The sequence below is a fragment of the Rhipicephalus sanguineus genome, chromosome 4 (assembly GCF_013339695.2).
Source record: "Rhipicephalus sanguineus isolate Rsan-2018 chromosome 4, BIME_Rsan_1.4, whole genome shotgun sequence".
NCBI classification, from domain to species: Eukaryota; Metazoa; Arthropoda; class Arachnida; order Ixodida; family Ixodidae; genus Rhipicephalus; species Rhipicephalus sanguineus.
The window spans coordinates 1,303,935-1,323,853 of NC_051179.1; the positions used below are offsets into that span (position 1 = coordinate 1,303,935).

At 49.5% G+C, this 19,919-nt stretch overlaps 1 protein-coding gene across 1 annotated transcript in view; it reads left to right on the plus strand.

Annotated features, from left to right (window-relative positions):
- The first annotated feature begins 268 nt into the window (after positions 1-268).
- Positions 269-19,919, plus strand: part of LOC125758189 (kinesin-like protein KIF12) — a 258,592-nt gene continuing 238,941 nt past the window's right edge. The window contains exon 1 of the mRNA XM_049415047.1: positions 269-493. Within this exon, the coding sequence (XP_049271004.1) occupies positions 471-493 (23 nt within the window). The 5' untranslated portion in view covers positions 269-470. The remainder of the gene's footprint in view (positions 494-19,919) is intronic.

Below are 19,919 nucleotides of genomic sequence, written 5' to 3' on the forward strand. Positions count from 1 at the left end.
TAAGGCACAGTTTCGGAGAGCTTCCACCATGCGCGATTGGTATGTTTGTTGTTCTCGTAGTTATTCCGAGGGAATAGCGTAGAATAGAACCACATGAAAGCCAGACCAACAACAAGTGACCTCCGAGGTCCTCGCGCCAATGGCAACCATGGAATACGCATGAGAAAATATTGATTACATCGTACGGACAGAGATGGCGCGGTATGTCAATTCCAGGTCGATTACTTTGCCATTTACAACCGACAGCGTTGCTCCTGGCAACCGATGCTACACAGGCCATAACACACGATTGCGGCATATTTGCTATTAGTGCCCACAACCGAAACTAGAGCTTTTCAAGAGTGTCGCGCAAGGATTAGTAGACCAATGAGGGTCTCACAAAAAAGAAAACGTGCTTCACCGGCCACATAGGAGAGCGCCAACATACGCTGTACCAGCTGGCGTCATCATATGTCATAGTAGATGAAAGCATGAACGACAACATGGAGATCAGGTAAGTGACGAACTGCCGGTGTGCCACGTCATAGGATTCGTACTGTCGCATTAAACCCTTCCGTCTCGACTTGCGGGCGCGTAATGGCAGAATGCACGCAATTACCGTAGAACTTGGAAGGAAGACTGCTCAAACGTCTCTACGCACGACAATATCTATTCGAGCTGCTTGGTCTGACTATGGTATGTTGTAAAGCAGGAAGCACACAGTGTATTGACACACGCACATATACACTAGCTGACAGCATCTGCATTTAGCGTGCAGTTGCATACTGCTATATGATTCAAATACGTGACGAGCAGTTGAATAACTCCATTAATCGCATAGAAGGAGCCCCCGCTGGAATCCCCCTGGCCGTCAACAGAAATTCACCGCGACGTTCTGCGCGTTAAGTTGGAAAGGTTTTCATTTTGCTTCAAACCAAAATTACTCTTACAACTTTCCGTATAAATGACCAACAAAGCACACTACTCAACGGTGTACATGCCATACTTTTACTTGGCACGCTACACTGCGAAAATGAAGTTGTACGATGGACTGAAGCGCTATCTTTGTCAACTTTCCCACAATTTCCTCAGAACGACGCAGATTTTCTTGCTTTGTCAGTAATTTTACCACTCATTATATGTACTTCTAAAGCTCATATCTGAGTACATTCCTGATTACAGAATCAGTCTCTTTTTAAAACATGAAAGGGACTGCTTTTTAGTTCCCTGCGGCCCGAAATTAATGCAAATTGAAGCAACAATAAATAAAACACCATCGTCATGAAAAATCTGCGTCTTGAGAGCGCATAGAATATGCTTCGCACTAATGGCGCGAGACAGTATTATTCTATTCGCAACTTTCAGCTACGGTGGCCTCTCCACGCGGCAACCAGTGAAAGCCGGGATCCGGTGATAGAACGAAAACTTGACTGGCGACCAGGGTGTCGGAACGAAATGTTTTTCGTTTCGGTTTTAGTTTCGTTCCACCGCAAAAAGTTCCGTTCCGTTTCTGTTCCGAAACGAAAAAAAAAATGTTCCTTAACGGTTCGTAACGGTTTTTTTACGCAAGAACTTGAACTTAAGGTAATCATAAAAAACATTGGATTTGTGATATAGTTACTTTCCCTCCTCTTAATTAAGAAAGTGGGACAGGGGTAAAACACGTTCTTTCCACGTTCTTCAGAGGAGTGGAAGAAACTGTACCACGAATTGCTACCAACTAGCACAAATTAGTACTATACCCTTCAAAGCCATAGTATTTATTTTCTCAGAAGTCAATTACAACTTTCTTTAGCGGGCTTTGTATCAAGGGAGTGAGCCCGATCTCAAAAGCAGCACGTCATTGAGTGCACTCTCTGTGCGAGACCGCTGATCGGATATAAAAATTTTCCAGGCGTGCGCGGAACACGCAGCACAGTCAGAGCGTCAGCTGGAACAGCGGCCTTTCTAGAGCCCGTGGTACCTGCTACACATCTGTGAGGCGTCGCGTGCACTTTGTGCTATGGTTAATGACGATGAAGAATTATGGCTGAGCCTTTGTAACGGGTTGAAAGCGTTCAACGACTGACTCATTGAGCAATTCGCATTGTGTGACGTCAGGTTGCTATTTTACTATCCTGCCACCTTATATAACATATGCTAACACGATTCCTTGGCCAACATGACGCCTGTATAGGGTACTTTTGCGGAGAAGTTACAAGCACCAGCGTGAAACTGGTTGAATACTGGACTGCCACGCACAGGGCGTGGGTAAAAATCCTATCCGATCCTAGGAATTTGTTTCTTATATCATTTTTTTTATTTCGCGCGACAGCGGTTACAGACACCGGCGGCGGCAGCGGCGGACATCTATGGCGCCAAAGTCAGCTGTTGTGATCTCATAACAGCTTTCGCATAACAAACTTCAGCGCCGAGAATGCCCTTGCCACGCTGGCCTGCGTGACAGGCACGCAAAAGTCGACTTGCGTTAATATAAACATCTCTGGTTGCCACTGTTTTCGTTTTTCGCACAATTGAACATATCTTTGCTTTGGAATTCCTGCCTGAGGTAGGCGCTAATACTGTACTCTGGCATAATTGCTCACGTTGCATGACCTAAGTTGTTCCGGACTGCCCAGTTTTCTCGTGAACCGAAAAACGATTAAAAAATTTCGGTTTCACTCCGGAACGAAATAATAGATAAAGTTTCGGTTACGTTTTCGTTCCGGTCAAAAATATCGTTTTTTTCGTTTTTGGTTTTCGTTCCGTTCCGACACCCTGGTTTCAACGCTGGCATCCAGGTACGCGGCCAAGCTCAATGACCATTGGGCGTACATATGAAACGCTGAAAGAGAATGGGACCTTTACCACGAAACGGCACAGATCTTCACTTTTGGGCGTGGAAGTGGAGAGGGATATCCTGTCCAAGTTTTCTGCAGAAGTGTCCGCAGTGTGGTTGCTGAAGCTGGTGTCTCGAAGTCTTTGCTGTGGAGAATACTAAACAAGAGACAGCTTCATCCCTACCACGCGCAGCTGCACCAAGCATTGGAGCCTCGCGACTTCCAGAATCGCACAGACTTTGCAAACTGGATTCTAATCAAGGCAGAAGAAGACCCAGGCTTCGTTAACAAGGTACTTTGGACCAACGAAGCTAACTTCTCGCGCAATGCTCAAATGAACATCCACAACGCTCACCGAGGCCACGCGCTCACTATTGGAGTGACAAGAACCGTCACTGGGTTTCGCAGGCGCGTCACCAATATCAGTGGTCTTTCAATGTGTGGCGTGGCATCTACGGTGGTACTATAATCGGACCTATCTTCTTCGACAGCCACTTACAGACGAACGATATGTCAACGATATCTTGGATGGACCACTTGCAAATATTCCGTGCGAAGTTCCACTGGCTAGGATTAAAGATATCTGGTTTCAGCATGTTGGAGCTCCTGCGCACAGAAGCAGCAAAGCGTGCAATTGGCTGATGAAGTTTTCCCGCAGCAGTGGATAGGGCAGCACGGGCCCATTGCTTGGCCAGCAAGGTGTCCAGATTTAAACCCCCTTGATCTTTTCTTTGGGGGTACGTCAAGAGTCAGGTATACCAGGCACCAACCACAACATCAGGTAATCTAAAAGAAAAGAATAGGACAAGTTTGCAACAACATTCCCGAAACCATGGTCAAGAACGTCACGGAAAATCTGATAAAGAGATTCCGAGTTGTATTGCAGCAGATGGCGACCTCTTTGAACATGTTCTGTAATCGCGGCTTCATTTTACGAGCACCGATCACTGAAAAAAAAAGTCTCCTCATGCCGTTTGCCTGCCCACCGCCACCCGTGACTAGCTTCACGTCGTCGCCTCCTTTTACGCATCTCAAGTTCAAAAGCGACAATAAAGCTATTTTATTGTTTTATTTATGCGTCTCGGACGCTTATCTCGGCAGCGCTCGGCCAGCAGCGTGCATTTGCACCGTCATTCAACGAAAGACGGACGCCCAAACATCGGCCACTTTCAAGGCACTCTGTCGCTGCCCCGTGGCAGCCGCAGGCGACCTCGTTCACTGGTTGCACGCTTAAGAGCAGCACTATAGCAATGCGCTCGCGGTCCGTCACGTGGCTTCTTTTCAAATTTCGCGGGCTTTCTTTACAACGCGGAAAAAATAACACCGCGAGACGTATCGTACAGGAAACAATTCAGTCCGTGGTTTCTAAAAGTGCTCTACAGTTTAGTGTCCATATTTTCCGTTTTCAGCCAGTAATTAAAAAGTTAAGTAATTAAAAATTAACTAATTAGTTCAGGGGAAAATAAAAAATAGCCTGAGTATCTATAGGCTAGTACGAGTAGTATACGTTTGGTTCGATTACCTCTGAAGTGCCTTTCATTTTCAAAGTCTTGGCTCAAGTTATGTGGGACAACCTGTATATTGTGAAAGACAAGCACGGCAATGCGGCTCGGCTGCTTGGCGAGGAGCTATAGGAGGACACAGAAGTGGAAGAGGGGCAGACAATAGAAGAGCTGGCCGAGGATCGGGTGCTGTCTCTGTCTCTGTTCCTTACAATGGCGCAGCCGGCCGACGGACCTCGGCCGGCTGCGCCATCAGTACCAAGCCTTTCAAACTCCACTGTTACCAGTGCATGTTGAAGGGATCCGCGTCTTGTCAGCGTTTGTTGATACCGGCGCTGACCGAACGGCACTGCACCGACGCCACGCTCCCGACGCCATTTCCCCGTGGACGCAGCCTCCACTCCGCGGACTGGGAGGCAGCGTGATGCCAGTGGGCATTGTCGACGTCTATATCTTGACGACAGCTGGGGCAAAGTTTCTGTCAGCCATTCCGGTCTTCGAGGACCTACCTGCCCACATGATTCTGGCCACAGATTTCCTGCTGTCCGATGACATCCAGATCACCATCGATCGCGACCATATAGAGCCCCGGCCTTCGTCAACCGAGGCTGCGGCGACGCCGAGGGGTGAGCCGCCTAGTCCGCTTACCTTAAGTTCTCTACTGGCTCGGCATAAAGCAATATTCGCCGACACTACAGCAGATCTCCCGGGTACTAAGATACTGTTGCATCGAATACCAACGGGGGCCACTCTCCGATATGCGTACCGTTGAGAAGATACGCTGAGAGGGAGCGCGCCGTTATCGCAGATCAAGTACGCGAAATGCTCTCCGCGGGCATAATTAGGCCTTCGTCATCTCCATGGGCAGCACCTGCCGTGCTCGTGCGAAAGAAAAACGGGTCCATGCGGTTCTGCGTAGAATTCAGGCAGCTAAACAAGTGTACGACGCCTGACTCGTACCCATTGCCTCGCATCGACGACGCCATCGATACAGTTTGCCACTGCAGATTCTTCTCCTCATTCGACCTACGCGCGGGGTACTGGTAGGTTAGCGTTGCAGCAGAGGATAACTGCAAGGCCGCCTTTCACACTCCGTCAGGCCTATATGAATCAATCGCATGCCGTTTGGGCTCACAACGGCCCCTAGCACATTTCAGTGTGCGATGAATTCCTTACTAGGCTCACTGAAGAACCGAGCCTGCGTAGACTATTTAGATGACATCCTCGTCGTTCCGCTTAAACCGAGAGAAGTGCCATTTCTTAAACCGGGTTCCGCTTAAACCGAGAGAAGTGTCAGTTCGGTCTGTCTAAGCGTACTTTGGACATCACATTTCCCCCGACGGTATACAGCCACTCTCGGACCGCGTCGCAGCAGCGTCGGAATATCCCACACCAGCCAGCTTGAAGCAAGCGCAGTCGTTTATGGGCACGGCATCTTACCTGCGGAGGTTTATTCCCCAATAAGAGCAGCTACTGGGGCTAGTTGGTGTTGCATCTTGGAAATGTACGCTTTTTATCGTACGAGGACGGACTGTGTTTCTGTGTCTGTGTTTCTGTGTTTGTGTGTACTCAGTCCGTTCTCGCACGATAAAAAGCGCAAATTTCCAAGATTTATTCCCCACTTCGCTTCGATTGCAGCTCCCCTGAGCGGTCTCCTTAAAAAGGACGTCCAATTTCAAGGGGGCGCCGCACAACAAACAGCTTTTCGGACGATAAAGCAAAAGATCACTGCCTGTCCTGTATTGAGTCACTTCAATGATGACTGGACCACTGAAGTGGCGCTAACCAAGTCGGTCTAGGGGCAGTGCTTGTCCAGCGTGATCCAGACGGCGTCGAGTACATTGTCGCTTATGCCAGCCGGAAACTCCCCGAGACCGAGCGCCACTATGACTCCAATGAGCTGGAATGTCTGGCAGTGGTGTGGAGCGTGGACGATAAATTCCGCCATTATCTGTTCGGGCGCAGGTTCACCGTGGTAAGTGATAATTCTGCTTTGACTTGGATATTTCCCAAGCAACAGCTCAAGCATAGGTTTTCTCGGTTGATTATCACTCTACAAGAGTATGACTTTGACGTGCGTCATCGCGCTGGGGTCTTGGACAACATCGCCGATGCCTTGTCACGCAACCCACTCATGCGCGTTGAAGGAAGCAAGCAAAATCACATCTATTTTGCCCGTGTAGACGTGCGCAAAACCCAAAAGGAGGACGAGGACTTGGCGCCAATCATTTTATCTGCATCACGTACGGAAACAAATCCGTTGTTTGCAGTACGCATTGATGTACTGGGCCGTCGTCAGTGGCACCAGGACCTCTAGGAAGAACGCTACCTCCTGGCCGTTCCGAAATGTCTGCGTACCAAAATACTACGGGCCATTCATGATGATTCCGAAGGCGGGAACATTGGACAACGAGCCACGCTTCGCAGTCTACAAGAACGCTTCTAGTGGCCGAAAATGCAAAGCAATGTGCGCTCTTACGTCGCCAGTTGCGAAGCGTGTCACCAGTTCAAGCGACTGCCGGGTTGTCAGCCTGGACTGTTAACACAGTACTCGATCAAATCTTTCACACGGTGGGCATCAACTACATAGCGCCCCTACCCACCACCACTGCTGGAAACCGCTATATCATTGCAGCTGTGGACTATCTGTCCAAATACGTAGAAGTGGCAGCCGTGCCATCTCTTGCCTCCGTTTATTTAGTCAATTTTATGCAGCGCAGATTTGAATGCAGGCGTGGCTTGCCAAAAAAATTACACCATCTCCCGCTAAAGGGAACCATGTGTGGATGATAAGCAGCGGGGAGATGGTGTAATTTTATTGACAGGACGATTTAGAATGTATAAGAGAGACAACGCCGCTCGACGTTGACGTTTCGATTCGGCTTCGCCTTGCCGCGCCGCCTCGAGATCCGCCGCTCGACGTCGACGTTTTGATTCGGCTTCCCAAGCCGCTTGCCGCCGTTCACGTTTCCTTTCGGCTTCGCGAGCCTGAAGTTCGGGATCGCCACGTCGCCGCTCCCGTTTCGCGGCAGCGGCCCGAGCGCTGGACGAAGGAAACCATGCAGGAAGGAACCATGGAGGAAGGAAAGCTAAGGAGAGGCCCTCGCTATCCGGGCTGCACAGCGAAAAGTGTGGGGGAAGTCACGTGCTTTCGCACGGGCTACTGGGATTGCGTGGCCACGCCGTTGTCTCGCATCGTCTGCATCACCACCCATATGATCACGTTGTCGACAGAGCCGGCTGGAGTTGCGAATGCCCATTTTTATGCGGCCGTTGCACTTCACGGATGATGCAAAGTCCTGGAAGCCTACAGTGAGCGTTGATCATCCCGGTTGCGTGTTTAGTTCACTTTGCATGCGGTCGAAACGGTTGTTTTCGACGCCCGCGAACGCTTGTCGGGAAATGGTTGGCGCCGCAGCTTCGCTGTTCTCCTTCGGCACTGTGCTACTGCGTGCCTCTGCGATGGAAGGCTAGAATTCCAAGACGAGAACGACAGCGCCGACGGCACTTATTGCGAGAGGCGGCGGCGACTCGTTCCCGTGTACAACGGTCACAATTAATTATGGATTACCAACTAGCCCGAAGCAACGCCTTGCTGAGTCACAATTAAGTATTGCAGAACAGTAGCCCGGTGTGCTCACCGAAGCTTCGAGCGTCAAGAATTAAAGACGTGCCTGTCGCATTAGTGGTTAACACAGCAACGCGTTTTACGAAGCTGTTCGTATTATCCGCGTGCTGTTTACGTTTTGCGCGCGGTAGATTTATCTGTGGCCAAGTTTTCTTCGATGTGGTCGCAGTCGACCGACCCATGCTGTTGTAGCTTAGCTCGAGTGCCACGAACAATATTCGTGCGTACCTATCGTGACACACACAGACAAAGGATAATTTGGAGGCGCACCATCTTGCTGAATACCAAGACCAATTCAGATTTCACAATTACATTATGTTGCGTACCGATAACTTACCGTATCTGCAGAAAAAAACCGGCCTGCCCGGCCGAGTTCAAGCCGCATCGCCCTCAAGGCTCGACAGTGGCGGTACATAGTCTTTCTACGCACAGACTTGATCCTGCTGAGGCCTCTGTTCTCGAGCTCGGCTTGAACTTCAATGCTGGACCAGCCTCAGACGTTAGAAAGGTGATCTGTGCTGCTGAAGACGCTGAGAACCAAGTTCATCAGTCGCAACGGGATGAAGCCTGAACCCGCGTTGTCGGGGTCCTGTCTCAGTAGCGCCACAGAAGGCTTCCTTCTCCGCCTACTACTGGTGAACGCAGTGCTGTGAAACGGCTTCGTTAAAATGCTGCCATCGTCATTCTCCCAGCGGACAAAGGGAATGCTGCGGTAGTTCTGGACACTTCCGTCTACAAAAGAAAACTGCTGGATTTGCTTCAAGACCAGAACACTTACGTGTGGTTCAATCGTGACCCTACGTTAAAGGTGCAGAAGGAACTACAGAAGCTCCTTTCGGACGTATTTCACTTCGTTCTGCCTGAGCAAAAAGGCCTGTACACATCGACAGCCCGCACATCACTAAGCAACCACACATGTTTCACAGGCAGTGGGAGGCATGGCTTGCGGACGAGGGCAAGCACAGCCAAATAGCTTTGCTTGACCAGGCCCAGCGAGCCGCTCCGTGCCAGCGGAGCCCTGGACTGAGGGCCCGACCAAACTGCCTGCATTTAATTTTTGGGGGGCGAAGCTCCTTATAGCGGCACCCGTTCGTCCCCGTCGTAGTAGTGTGTAACCAGTCTTAAAAACGGAGGGGGCGTGCACACATGAACGTTCCTTAAAGACAATGCGCTGCGACAGTACGTGATATGTATCGCCCTCTGAATGTGTGGTATACACACATTCATATGTTGAAGAGTCGCATATGTATTATATACCCAGTTTACAGTTGCATAACGATGCCAACAGCAACATGAGTGTTACCAACACCAGACGCCGTAAGCTGATATGTAGTGCTTATATTCTTCAGTACTGAATAGCGCGAATCCGAACAGGACCAAGAAGGAACGCAGATGCACATGACAGGCGTTACTCGCAACTAAGCTTCATCCAGGAAAGTTTCGCTAGATATATACACAGACGAGTGGCACGCGCATGCGCATTGCACGCACGTTACAGTAACAGTTAGTTATGCTTATACTTGACCATTATGGCGGAGAACGCACGCACCTTTCGCGAACCCGTGTGTATGTGTAGAAGGGGTTCTTGACAGTTCTTGAACAAGGTCATCATCACAGTGATCAGTGAGCACCAGCAGCTCGACCGGTCTTGTTAATCGGATACGATCGTGATCGCGGCTACGAGGAGTCTAAATGCAGTGAAGTGCAAGGTATAATAAAGGTGGTGGAAATCCTGGATGCCTCTTACGATGAAATGATCTATGATGCCTATGTCCTGGACGTGGCAGCGACGGCTTTTGATGCCCTGTCATCATCGAAGCCGTCTTTCACGCAGTATAAGGGCCAGACGTTGTTGGGCTTTGATAAATCAATGTTGAAGTCACCGGCAATGATGAGAGGCTTGGTTCTCTCAGCAGGTTTATTAGGAAGCATTGACCATGGTTTTCGCATAATCCACGTGGTCGACAACCCGCGGCGAGTGCATGGTAGTTGAGCGTCTTCCAGGGGTGTTCTGTCTTCAGCTTCCTCACTTTCCTTGCGTCCGCCACGGTGGTGTAGCGGTTACGGTGCTCGGCTGCTGACCCGAAGATCGCGGGTTCGATCCCCGTCGCGGTGGTCGCATTTAGATGGAGGCAAAATGCTAGATGCCCGTGTACAGTGCGAATTTGGTACACGGTAAATAATGCCAGATGGTTAAAATTTCCGGAGCCCTTCGCTACGGCGTCTCTCACAATCATGTGGTGGTTTTGGGACATAAAACTCTAACAATTATTATTATTATCACTTTGCTTGCGTGTCAATTTGTGTGTTCGTGGTTACTCTGTTGGTTGCGACTCTATCACCTGTGGCACACACCCGCATAACATGAACTCTGGTATACGGGTATGTGCCACACGTGACTGAGCCACACGTGTTCACCTGGTACATGACAACCTAACAGATTGCCAGGTTGATGAATGCTGGTTACCCTACGAGAGTCGTTGTTGCTGTGGCGGAGAAGCTCCTGCAGAGGTGCAAGGCTAGTGCGATTCAGGGTTGTCAAGGTCGTAAATAAATACGACCGGCAGTTGTGCCCTATATCCATAGGGTGTCCATAACCTGAAGAATGTTGCCAATCGCCATGGTGTGCCTATGGTGTATTGTGCCCCATGAAAATTGGCTTCACTATGCGCCCGCATCGCCTCTGGAAGTAGGAGCGTGCAAGTTTGCACTTAAAGCCACGCCACTCAGTTCGTCGAGTGCTCGACGGGGGTGGTATATGAAATCCCTCTGACATGCGGGAAAGTATACATCGGCCAAACGGGCCTGTGTATTAATGAACGACTAAGGGAGCACAAGCTTTTTATAAAGAACGTACAAGGTTCTAATTTGCCTATTCACTGCAGCGCATGCCCGTCGGCTGCCTCTTGCAAACCGTGCCAGCCTTTGCTGGCAACAACAAAAATCTTGAGGCGTAGTCAGAATCAGTTGGCACGCGAGCTTGCCGAGGCTTTTTTCATCACGGAAAAAAGGAACATTTGCGTCAGTGATACCTCCATAACATTGTACGATAATGAAAGCAGGTTCCTCGCATGCGCATAGATGAATTTGTGGTTTATGTCGTATAAATATGCGTTTTGTTTGCAATAAAATTCAGTCGCGAGTCTGCGTCCGTCCTCGTTCACTTCCTTGTCCGTGTTTTCTTTGCGCAGCACCTTGTTTAATGATACCGCCAAACCAAGTGAAGCTGGCCACGTGACATGTTCCCTCGACATACAAGCAAGTCACGTGATACGTTCTCACCAAAACTTCTCTGGCACTATATATTGCTGAGAGTGTGCACACTTCGTTCAGCTGAGCCCTCTCTAGGCCCGCCACCTCTCAGTACACGTGCGCTAGGCTTCGTGTGCAGGCCCTACAACGTCTCCAACACAACACGTGTGTTACGATATGAATTCGAGGAGCAGGTTTAATCCGTGGTGTCAGAGACGCTTGTGAGGGCCGCAAGGGAGACGAGGCATCTGGCACGGCACAGAAACATATATTCTGACATAAACATACACAAGCAACACAAATACAAAGCACAACAAGACAACGAACACGCAAAGCGTCTTTAGAAAAGATTTTAAAGAAACAACAACGAACACGCAAAGCGTCTTTAGAAAAGAGTTCAAAGAAACACCTTGCTCACGCTAAGGGATGCTAAGGGTCTTGACCAGGCGGTCGTGGTTGCGTTGCGGGTCTTGTACGAGAAGGGCCAGGCAGGATGTCGCAGGCTCCTCTGCGTCCGCTGGGCGCCGGGGCTCAAGACGTGTCGTTGCGAAGTCCCTCGGGCGTTGACGTTCGACCAGGTCCCTCCGGCACATGTTGGCCTCCCGAACGCTAGACGTCCGACCACGCCAACGCGTCTTCTTTGCTCCCGCTTCTGGCTCCGTCTGATTGGCCGACGTGGCCTGTTCCCGCCACGCGGGCTCGCGCAGGGAGGTATCTTCAAGATGGGCGAGCCACTCTTATTCCAATGCGCGTGCTTGCGCGTTTTCGGCGCCGTTTCGCCGTCTTCTCAGCGGCGTCAGGACACCTCATCACAACGTGTTTACTGCGAAGCTCGCGGCTAACGCGCGCCTCGACTACTCTCCCCTCGGCCTCGTCAGAGCAGACATGAACGCGGAGTTTAGTCAATACTACTACGGGTTCCCTGAAACAGCTGCGAACGATACTGCGCATGTCTTAATGTAGAGAGGTGATCGAGGTGAAGGACCGACAGGAACATAACATTTAGGAACAGAACTTCAGCGCAAATAGATGAGGAATAGAACAACCGGTGGGGCTTGATGGAACTTTGGAAATAGCGAAACGGAGCTAATCTTGGCAAGGCTTAGCATTACCTAGCAATAATTAGCACCGCATATAGCCAAATCTAGTAGAGCTTAGCAACACCTAACAATGTGTAGCAATATTGGGGGACGCTTAAGCTTCGCCTTTAATAGTTGAACGCGACAGCGATATCCGGCCCCATCCTCATCGCACTGTTTCAGTTGTCATTATATTCAGTCCGCCCTCCTATACACACACCGAAAGGTGTGGGCTTCCGCCCTCTTCGACATCACTTTATGACAACAGCGTACCCCGTATACGTGTGTGTGAGAGAATGCGCGCACCAATGTGTGTGTCCTTTGTAATGGGTGGCGTGCTTTAAACCAGCAGCAATTACACCCGTGATAATCTTTAGAAGTTGCGATGCACCCACTACGTGTTAGTAAGGGAATACGCGCAGTTGTGCCTTTTGTAATGGGTGGCAGGCTCTAAACAACCAACGCGTTATGCAATTCACATGGTGCGACGCCTGATGGCAATGCACGCTTGTACCACGTTTTAGGCGATATTAAATATCGTACTGTGACTCCTTACACAGGACGCGTATGTTTGTGAAGCATGACAGTTACTTTAGGTGAAGTTATAAGCATTGGCGTGGGTCTGTGGTAGAACACCTGCTTCCTACGCCGAAGGCCTGTGTTTGATTCCACCTCGGGTACATCATTTTTGATCGTTTTCATACATGGTGATTTTTCGGTCACGGAGAATGATGATTTTTCGCTCACAACCAACGACGCCGACACCGGCATCGACATCGGAATTCCTGCGACACAGTATCTTTAACGCTATCGTGTTAAAATCTATAGCAACAACTTTGGTAAACCGAGACTAGCTAGCACATCACTCACCAACTCCGCTGTCACCCAGCCTTGCGCGACTTAGTGCAAGCAGTCTATATTGACAGAAACTGGTTCCAAACTACGCGCCCAGGCTGATTTGTACGCCCTCCCAATTGTTTGTGGCATACCATACGTGCGAAACAAGCTAAATGTGTGGCGGAGAGCGCGTGCCTGCTTGACCCAGACCATAACAGCTGCGCGCGACCCACGTGGGACACAGCCAAAGAAAGAGAAAAAGAAAATGTGCAGCTTTAGAGCTCAAAAAGGACTGTTCTCCAGAGCTGCTCGGGGACTTCCGTTTTAGTTATCTCCTGCTTCATTCTCGGGCACAAGTTCGCCCAACTCACTATAGTTCTTTAAAGTGTATTTTAGATGCGAAGCAGTTTTTGCTCGGGGCTGTGTCCGGCATCGGTGGTTGCGTCCGCGCTCCACTGCGCATTAGCCTACTCTCTCTCCCACTCTCCTCCTTTACGCAGGTGTTCGGTCGCCTTCCCTCCTCTTCTCCCCCGCGTTGCAGCCGCGGCGAAGCCTCTCCTCCCACGTGATGCAGCCGCGCCGCAGCGAAATACAGCCTGTAACCCAATCTCTCCTCTACCTCCCATTTCATAAGCGCGTGCGCTCGGTCGGCTTCCGTCATTCTCGCTTCGCTCCCGTTCAGATGAGTTGTAACATCAACGTCGGCGCCACTCGTTTACTCGGCGCTAACGGAAAGCAAGGCTCAAACACAACGTAACGATAACACAAACACTAAAAAATTCGGTAGATCCCACGTACAGTGGGAATCGGTGTTATGCGAAGCATGCGCGGGATGGTGACTGGCGTAATTTTTCACATTGAATGAAACGTTACGGAATGACGCTAGAGAAATGTTGAAGTGGTATACACACACTCATATGTCGAAGAGTTGCATATGTATTATATAACCAGTTGTTTACAGCTGCGTAATGATGCGAACAGCAACATGGGTGTTACCAACACCAGACGCTGTAAGCTGATATATAGTGCTTATATTCTTCGATACTGGATAGCGCGAATCCGAACAAGACAAAGAAGGAATACATATGGGAAGGACAGGCGTCACTCGCAACTGAGCTGCATTCAGGAAACTTTCCCTAGATATATACATAGTCGAGTGGTACGCGTAGGCGCAATGCACGTACGTTACAGTCACAGTTGCAGTTGTTACAGTTGTTATGCTTGTACTTTTCCGCTATGACGGAGCACGCACGCACGCACGGAGAACGAACGCACGCACGAACCCGTGTTCATGTGTGGAAGGGGTTCTTGACAGTTCTTGAAGAAAGTGATCAGTGACCGTGATCAGTGAGCCCCAGCAGCTGGCCGGACTTGTTATTCGGATCCGTTCATGATCGCGGCTACGAGGGGTCTAAGTGCAGTGAAGTGCGAGGTATAGTACAGCTGGTGGAAATCCTGGAAGCCTCTTACGATGAAATGATATATAATGCCTCCTGTCCTGGACGTGGCAGCGAGGTCTTTTGATGCCCAGTCCACATCCAAGCCCTCTTTCACGCAGGGACCAGGCGATGTTGCGTCTTGATAAACAAATGTTGAAGTCACCGGTAATGATGAGGCGCCTGGTTCTCTCGGCAGGTTTATTGTAGGAAGCATTGATCCCGGTTTTTGCGTAATCCACGTGGTCCACGTTGCGGACCACGTGGACGAGTGGATGGTTGTTGAGCGTCTTCCAGGGCTGTTCTGTCTTCAGCTTCCTCACTTTCCTTGCGTCCGCCGCGGTGGTGTAGCGGTTACGGCGTTCGGCTGCTGACCCGAAGGTCGCGGGTTCGATCCCGGCCGCAGCGGTCGAATTTCGATGGAGGCAAAATGCTAGATGCCCGCGTACTGTGCGATCTAGGTACACGTTAAAGAATACCAGATGGTGAAAATTTCCGGATCCCTTCGCTACGGCGTCTCTCATAATCAGATGGTGGTTTTGGGACATAAAACCCCAACAATGTTTATTATCACTTTCCTTGCGTGTCAGTGTGTGTGTGTTCGCGATTATTGTGTTGGCTGAGACTCTCTATCACCTGTGGCACATACCCGCAAAATATGAACTCTGCTATGCGGGTATGTGCCACACGTGACTGAGAGAAAGGGTTTCGTGACGTACGCAACAGGTATTTTGCGTTATTCATGTCATGACCAGTGGATCGTGTTCGTCATACACTGATCCCCTGCTATGCTAATTTTGGTATGTTACAAATTATGGAGACGACTTGGAGAGCGCCCAGACGTAGGCGGCTAGATAGATAGATAGATAGATAGATAGATAGATAGATAGATAGAAACGCCCAAAGTGCCTGAGGTTCGCTAAGAAATGCTTCGCATTTAATACAAACCTCACACACTAACAGAAACGCCGAGTGAATGTAAAGGCAACTTGGTGTGCGTCCCCCCTGCTGCTTCGCATCCAGTCATGTTTCTCTTGAGTGGAAGATGGCGTAATTTTTTGAACTGTGAGTTACAATATATTTAAAGCTTGCTAGGGTTAAGCCTTGGGCAAGTTGGTTCATTGTGCACAGAACGGAAAACAGCGCTGAATTTTTGGACGACCACAAAGGAAGACAGACGACGACAGTGCCTGTCCTCGTCTGTCTTCGTTTGTGTTCCTCCAAAAATTCAGCGCTGTTTTCCCTTCCGTACACAATATATTAAATGCGAAGCATTTCTTAGCGAACCTTTGGCACTTTGAGCGTTTCTATCTACGTATCTATCTATCTATCTATCTATCTATCTGGCCGCCTACGTCTGGGTGCTCTCATGATCGCCTCCTTAACTTGGTATAGGCCAAAATTGGCATGGCAGGGTAAGAGGCTTTGACGAATATGACTGTCGGGTCATGACATGAATAACGCGAAAATGCTGTCGCGTACGTCGTCAAACCCTTTCCTACAGAGACGTGTGGCACATACCCGTTTACCACGGGCCGCGGTGTACGGGTATGCGCCACAGGTGATTGACGGTTTATATCTACCCAAGAACGGTGAGAACAGACATTGGTAACCTAAGTGCGAGAGCGGTAAGAAAAACCGAGATCGGCAGCGTTGACCCTACGAATGGAAAGAATGAAAATTAGGCTCCCAGCAGGAATCGAACCCAAGCATTCTGCGTGGCAATCATGTATTCTACCACAGAGCCACGCCAGATCTGTAAACTGGTTTCGAAAAACAGCCTGTGCAGGCGTAATGTCGGTGCAACTTCAATTGTGGTTATGGTTCTGGCTATCTAATTTTGCAAGAAAGCAATAAACACTACATGATACTCCTACGATGTCTACTCCTACGATACAGGCGTCATATCAGATTAACGTCTGTGGTTCAGGTGTTGGCTCCGCTTTTATAAACATTACGTTTCTATTCCTATGATTCAGCAAGCTATATTGAAGCATCGCTCGACCCCGGAGGAATACATTAGCGAAAGTTACGTACGATATTCACTTCATTGAACCGTAAAGTGCTTAGTCGGCCAGTTGCAGTGTCCTTTTCATTTCTGACGAGGCTGGACGAAAGCCTCATGCTGACCGAGGATGATGCCAGATTGACTGACAGCCGCTTTGTAGACTAGGCTACGTAGGCCACACACGCCCAAGTAGTCTACGAATACGAGAAGTGCCATCCACTGACGTTGGTCTACGTAGCACTATCCAGACCACCAGCCTCGACGGCCTATACCTCCCCAACGCGAAGGGTGTCTTCAGGTTCCGACATGTCGCCGGCTCTATCGACAGACGATTTGTCGACGAAATGACCGAGGCATCTACGATGTCCAACTGTTGTACTATACCTCATACTTCACTACACATGGACCACTCGTCACTGCGATCACGACCGGATCCAATAACAAATCACGGCCAGCTGCTGGTGCTCACTGACCACGGTGATGATGACCTTGTTCAAGAACTGTCAAGAACCTCTTCCACACATGCACACGGGTTCGTGAAAGTTGCGTGCGTTCTCCACCATAACTGAAAGTGTAAGCACTACATATCAGCTTAGCGCTTCTGGTGTTGGTAATACCCACGTTGCCGTTGGCAGCGTTACCCAACTGGCAACCACTGATTAAATAATACATATGCGGCTCTTCAACATATATGTGTGCGCATAAAATGTACATTTTATGCGCACACACACATTTTTGTATACATATACAAACCTTTAGCGTCACTTTGTAACGTTTCGCTCAGTAAAAAAATTATGCCACACCTCCCCGCCGCATGCTTCGCATAACATCGACTCCCACGGTACGTGGGATCTGTGAATTTTTTAAAAATAATGTTTGGTTGTGTTACAGAAATATCGACTACGATACTAGAGAAATCGTTGAAGCCACCCTGATAACGAAGGCAGATAGCTGCATCGGCTGCCCTTCTATTGCTCAGACTGAAAACTAAATGACTTTTCTGGATGCTGGTCCTTTTAGGGGCGAAGCTCCTCATGCCGTGGGTCTGTCCATCCTCCGTTTGTTTGTAGCGTTGTAGTAGCCACCTATAGACCTTTTTTTCGTGGGCGCCGCCATATTGCCTAGCGGGCGGCGCCGTCTCTGGTCTGGCAACCCACTGGCATGTGCGAAGCTCCGCGTTTGTATGGAAGGTATGCGCGCGGCTGCGGTTGCAGTCGGTTTTTAGGGGCGTAGGTCCTCTTAGTCTAACCTTGTCACGTCTCCGTTGTCCGGCGTATCTCCCGGCAGCCGGCAGTAAACGGCAGTATCTGTCCAGTGGTGGTGGTGGTGGTGTGAGGCGTGACCACCCTTACTGCGCATGCGCATACCCTCTACACACAACTCCTCTCCACTCCCCCTCACCATTCCCCATGTCCTCTACCCCTCTCCCCTTTCCTTCTCCACTTCCCCTCTCCCCTCCCCCTTCCCTCTCCCATAAGCAGTCTTAAAAACGGAGGGGGCGTGCACACATGAAGGCTCCCTAAAGACAATGCGCTGCGACAGTAAGTGATATGTATCGCCCTCTCCTCTCCTACGCTTCTCCCTCTTTCTCCTCTCCTACGGTCCCCCCCCCCCTATCTTGCCTCGCGGCGCAGCGGCGCCGACGCAGGCAGCGTCGCGGCAGCGTCTTGATTGAAAAACCGACCGCTCTCGCTGCACTGGATTTTGGCACTGGATATAGGCACTGAATTTTGACCTCCAAGGTAGTGCGTGTGTGCGATTTCTCCTGTGCGTGATTTAACAATGACAATTCACACCGTACATGTAAAATTAAAGTGAGCTGCAAGTCGTCATAACTCTCATCGAACCTTTAGTATAAACGCGCCCGATCTCACGTCGGTGATGATGTACTGGGCAGAATTCACGGAAGATTCACGGTTTACCGATGAACCTCCGCAGCTTCGCCCACTCATCATCATTCACTCCGTGGATATGCTGTGAATTTTTTTTCGTTCTGGCGCGCTGAATTTCGTATCAAGAGATGCGGTCTAGGTACGTAGGAAATGAGTCTGTGAGACGTCCTGAAAAGGTTTGATCCATTGAGGGTCAATGATGTTAATATGCAGCGGTGCGAACGTGTCGCAAGTGGTCGATGTTATATATTTTCGGCACTGTCTGTTGGAAAACCACGCAAATATTTCGACTCGTTCTAGCAGGGCAAGCAAGTTCCGCAACTCTAAGGGGATACAATGAATTTTTTTCTTGGACTGTAATCTTTTAGTTAGTTTTTTTTTATTCACGGTGTGTTTATGCTGTCGCATCGACTACCGCTCGTACATGCGGTCGAGCGTGAGCAGGCAGTCTTGATTTCATGGCGCAGCATCTGTTTGTTGCTCACAAACAGTTGCCTATCTTGTTTCTGAACTTCTAAGTGACAGCTTATTACTCACTCGTTTATTGCCCACCGGTGTGGACGAAGTTAGAGCTGTTTACAGGGAGGTGCTCGTACATAGGAACGATGCTGATGTTGACATGCCGGCGCGCTTCTTTTTCTTTTTTCTTTTAAGAGTCGTGATATTTGATTGGATTTCGGCGGCGATAAGATGAAGATGGTTAGAGAGTTTCTTCTGCCGGTGAGGCATGAAGCGCGCCCGGGCTCGAGCCTTTGATCGGCATCGGATGTGATTCGCGTTTTTTTTTTGTTTTTGTTTTTTGTAACTTCGTATATCAGATGTACTCTTCTTGCGGAATTCTTGCTGTCATTCGCAAAGCTAAGCAGCAAAATTGGCAGTTCAATAAACACTAGACAAGCGTAACAACGCGGTTTTTGTATCGCGCTTAGAAGAGAATTAACTATGTTATATATCATTGCGCGACTTGTCGGACACGGTTCTCGACCACGTAAAAATTTCCTGCAGTTTGAAGTTTATTTCTTTCTTTCTGATACAGAAAGAGGAGTAAGAGTTAAAGGCCATATTGCCTGACAGAGGCTATTACTCCTATGCGCATTCGGCATGCATGTACACGTTTTCGAAGCGAGTACAAACAATGGAGCAACCAGAGAAATAAAAAATGCATGTGCATCATTATCACTGCAAATAAAGCAATACAGGTAGACATCATACATGAAAACACTTCATGATACTTCATGAAAAACAAACATATCATACGAACACTCTACTCTTGGCACGCTATCTCTTTAGCTCGGAGTCGCCAGATGGAAGCAAGGCTGCGGAACGGGGGGGGACGGAAGGCGGCCGCAGCGCGCGCTCGCAGACAGAATCCTGAGGTGAGAGCCCGCGAGGCCGAAGCTGCACGTCGACGCCGCGAAGCAGATTCCGCCGTTCGAGCCCGCGAAGCCGAAGCCGCTCGACAAGCTGCACGGCTGCGGCGAGAAGAC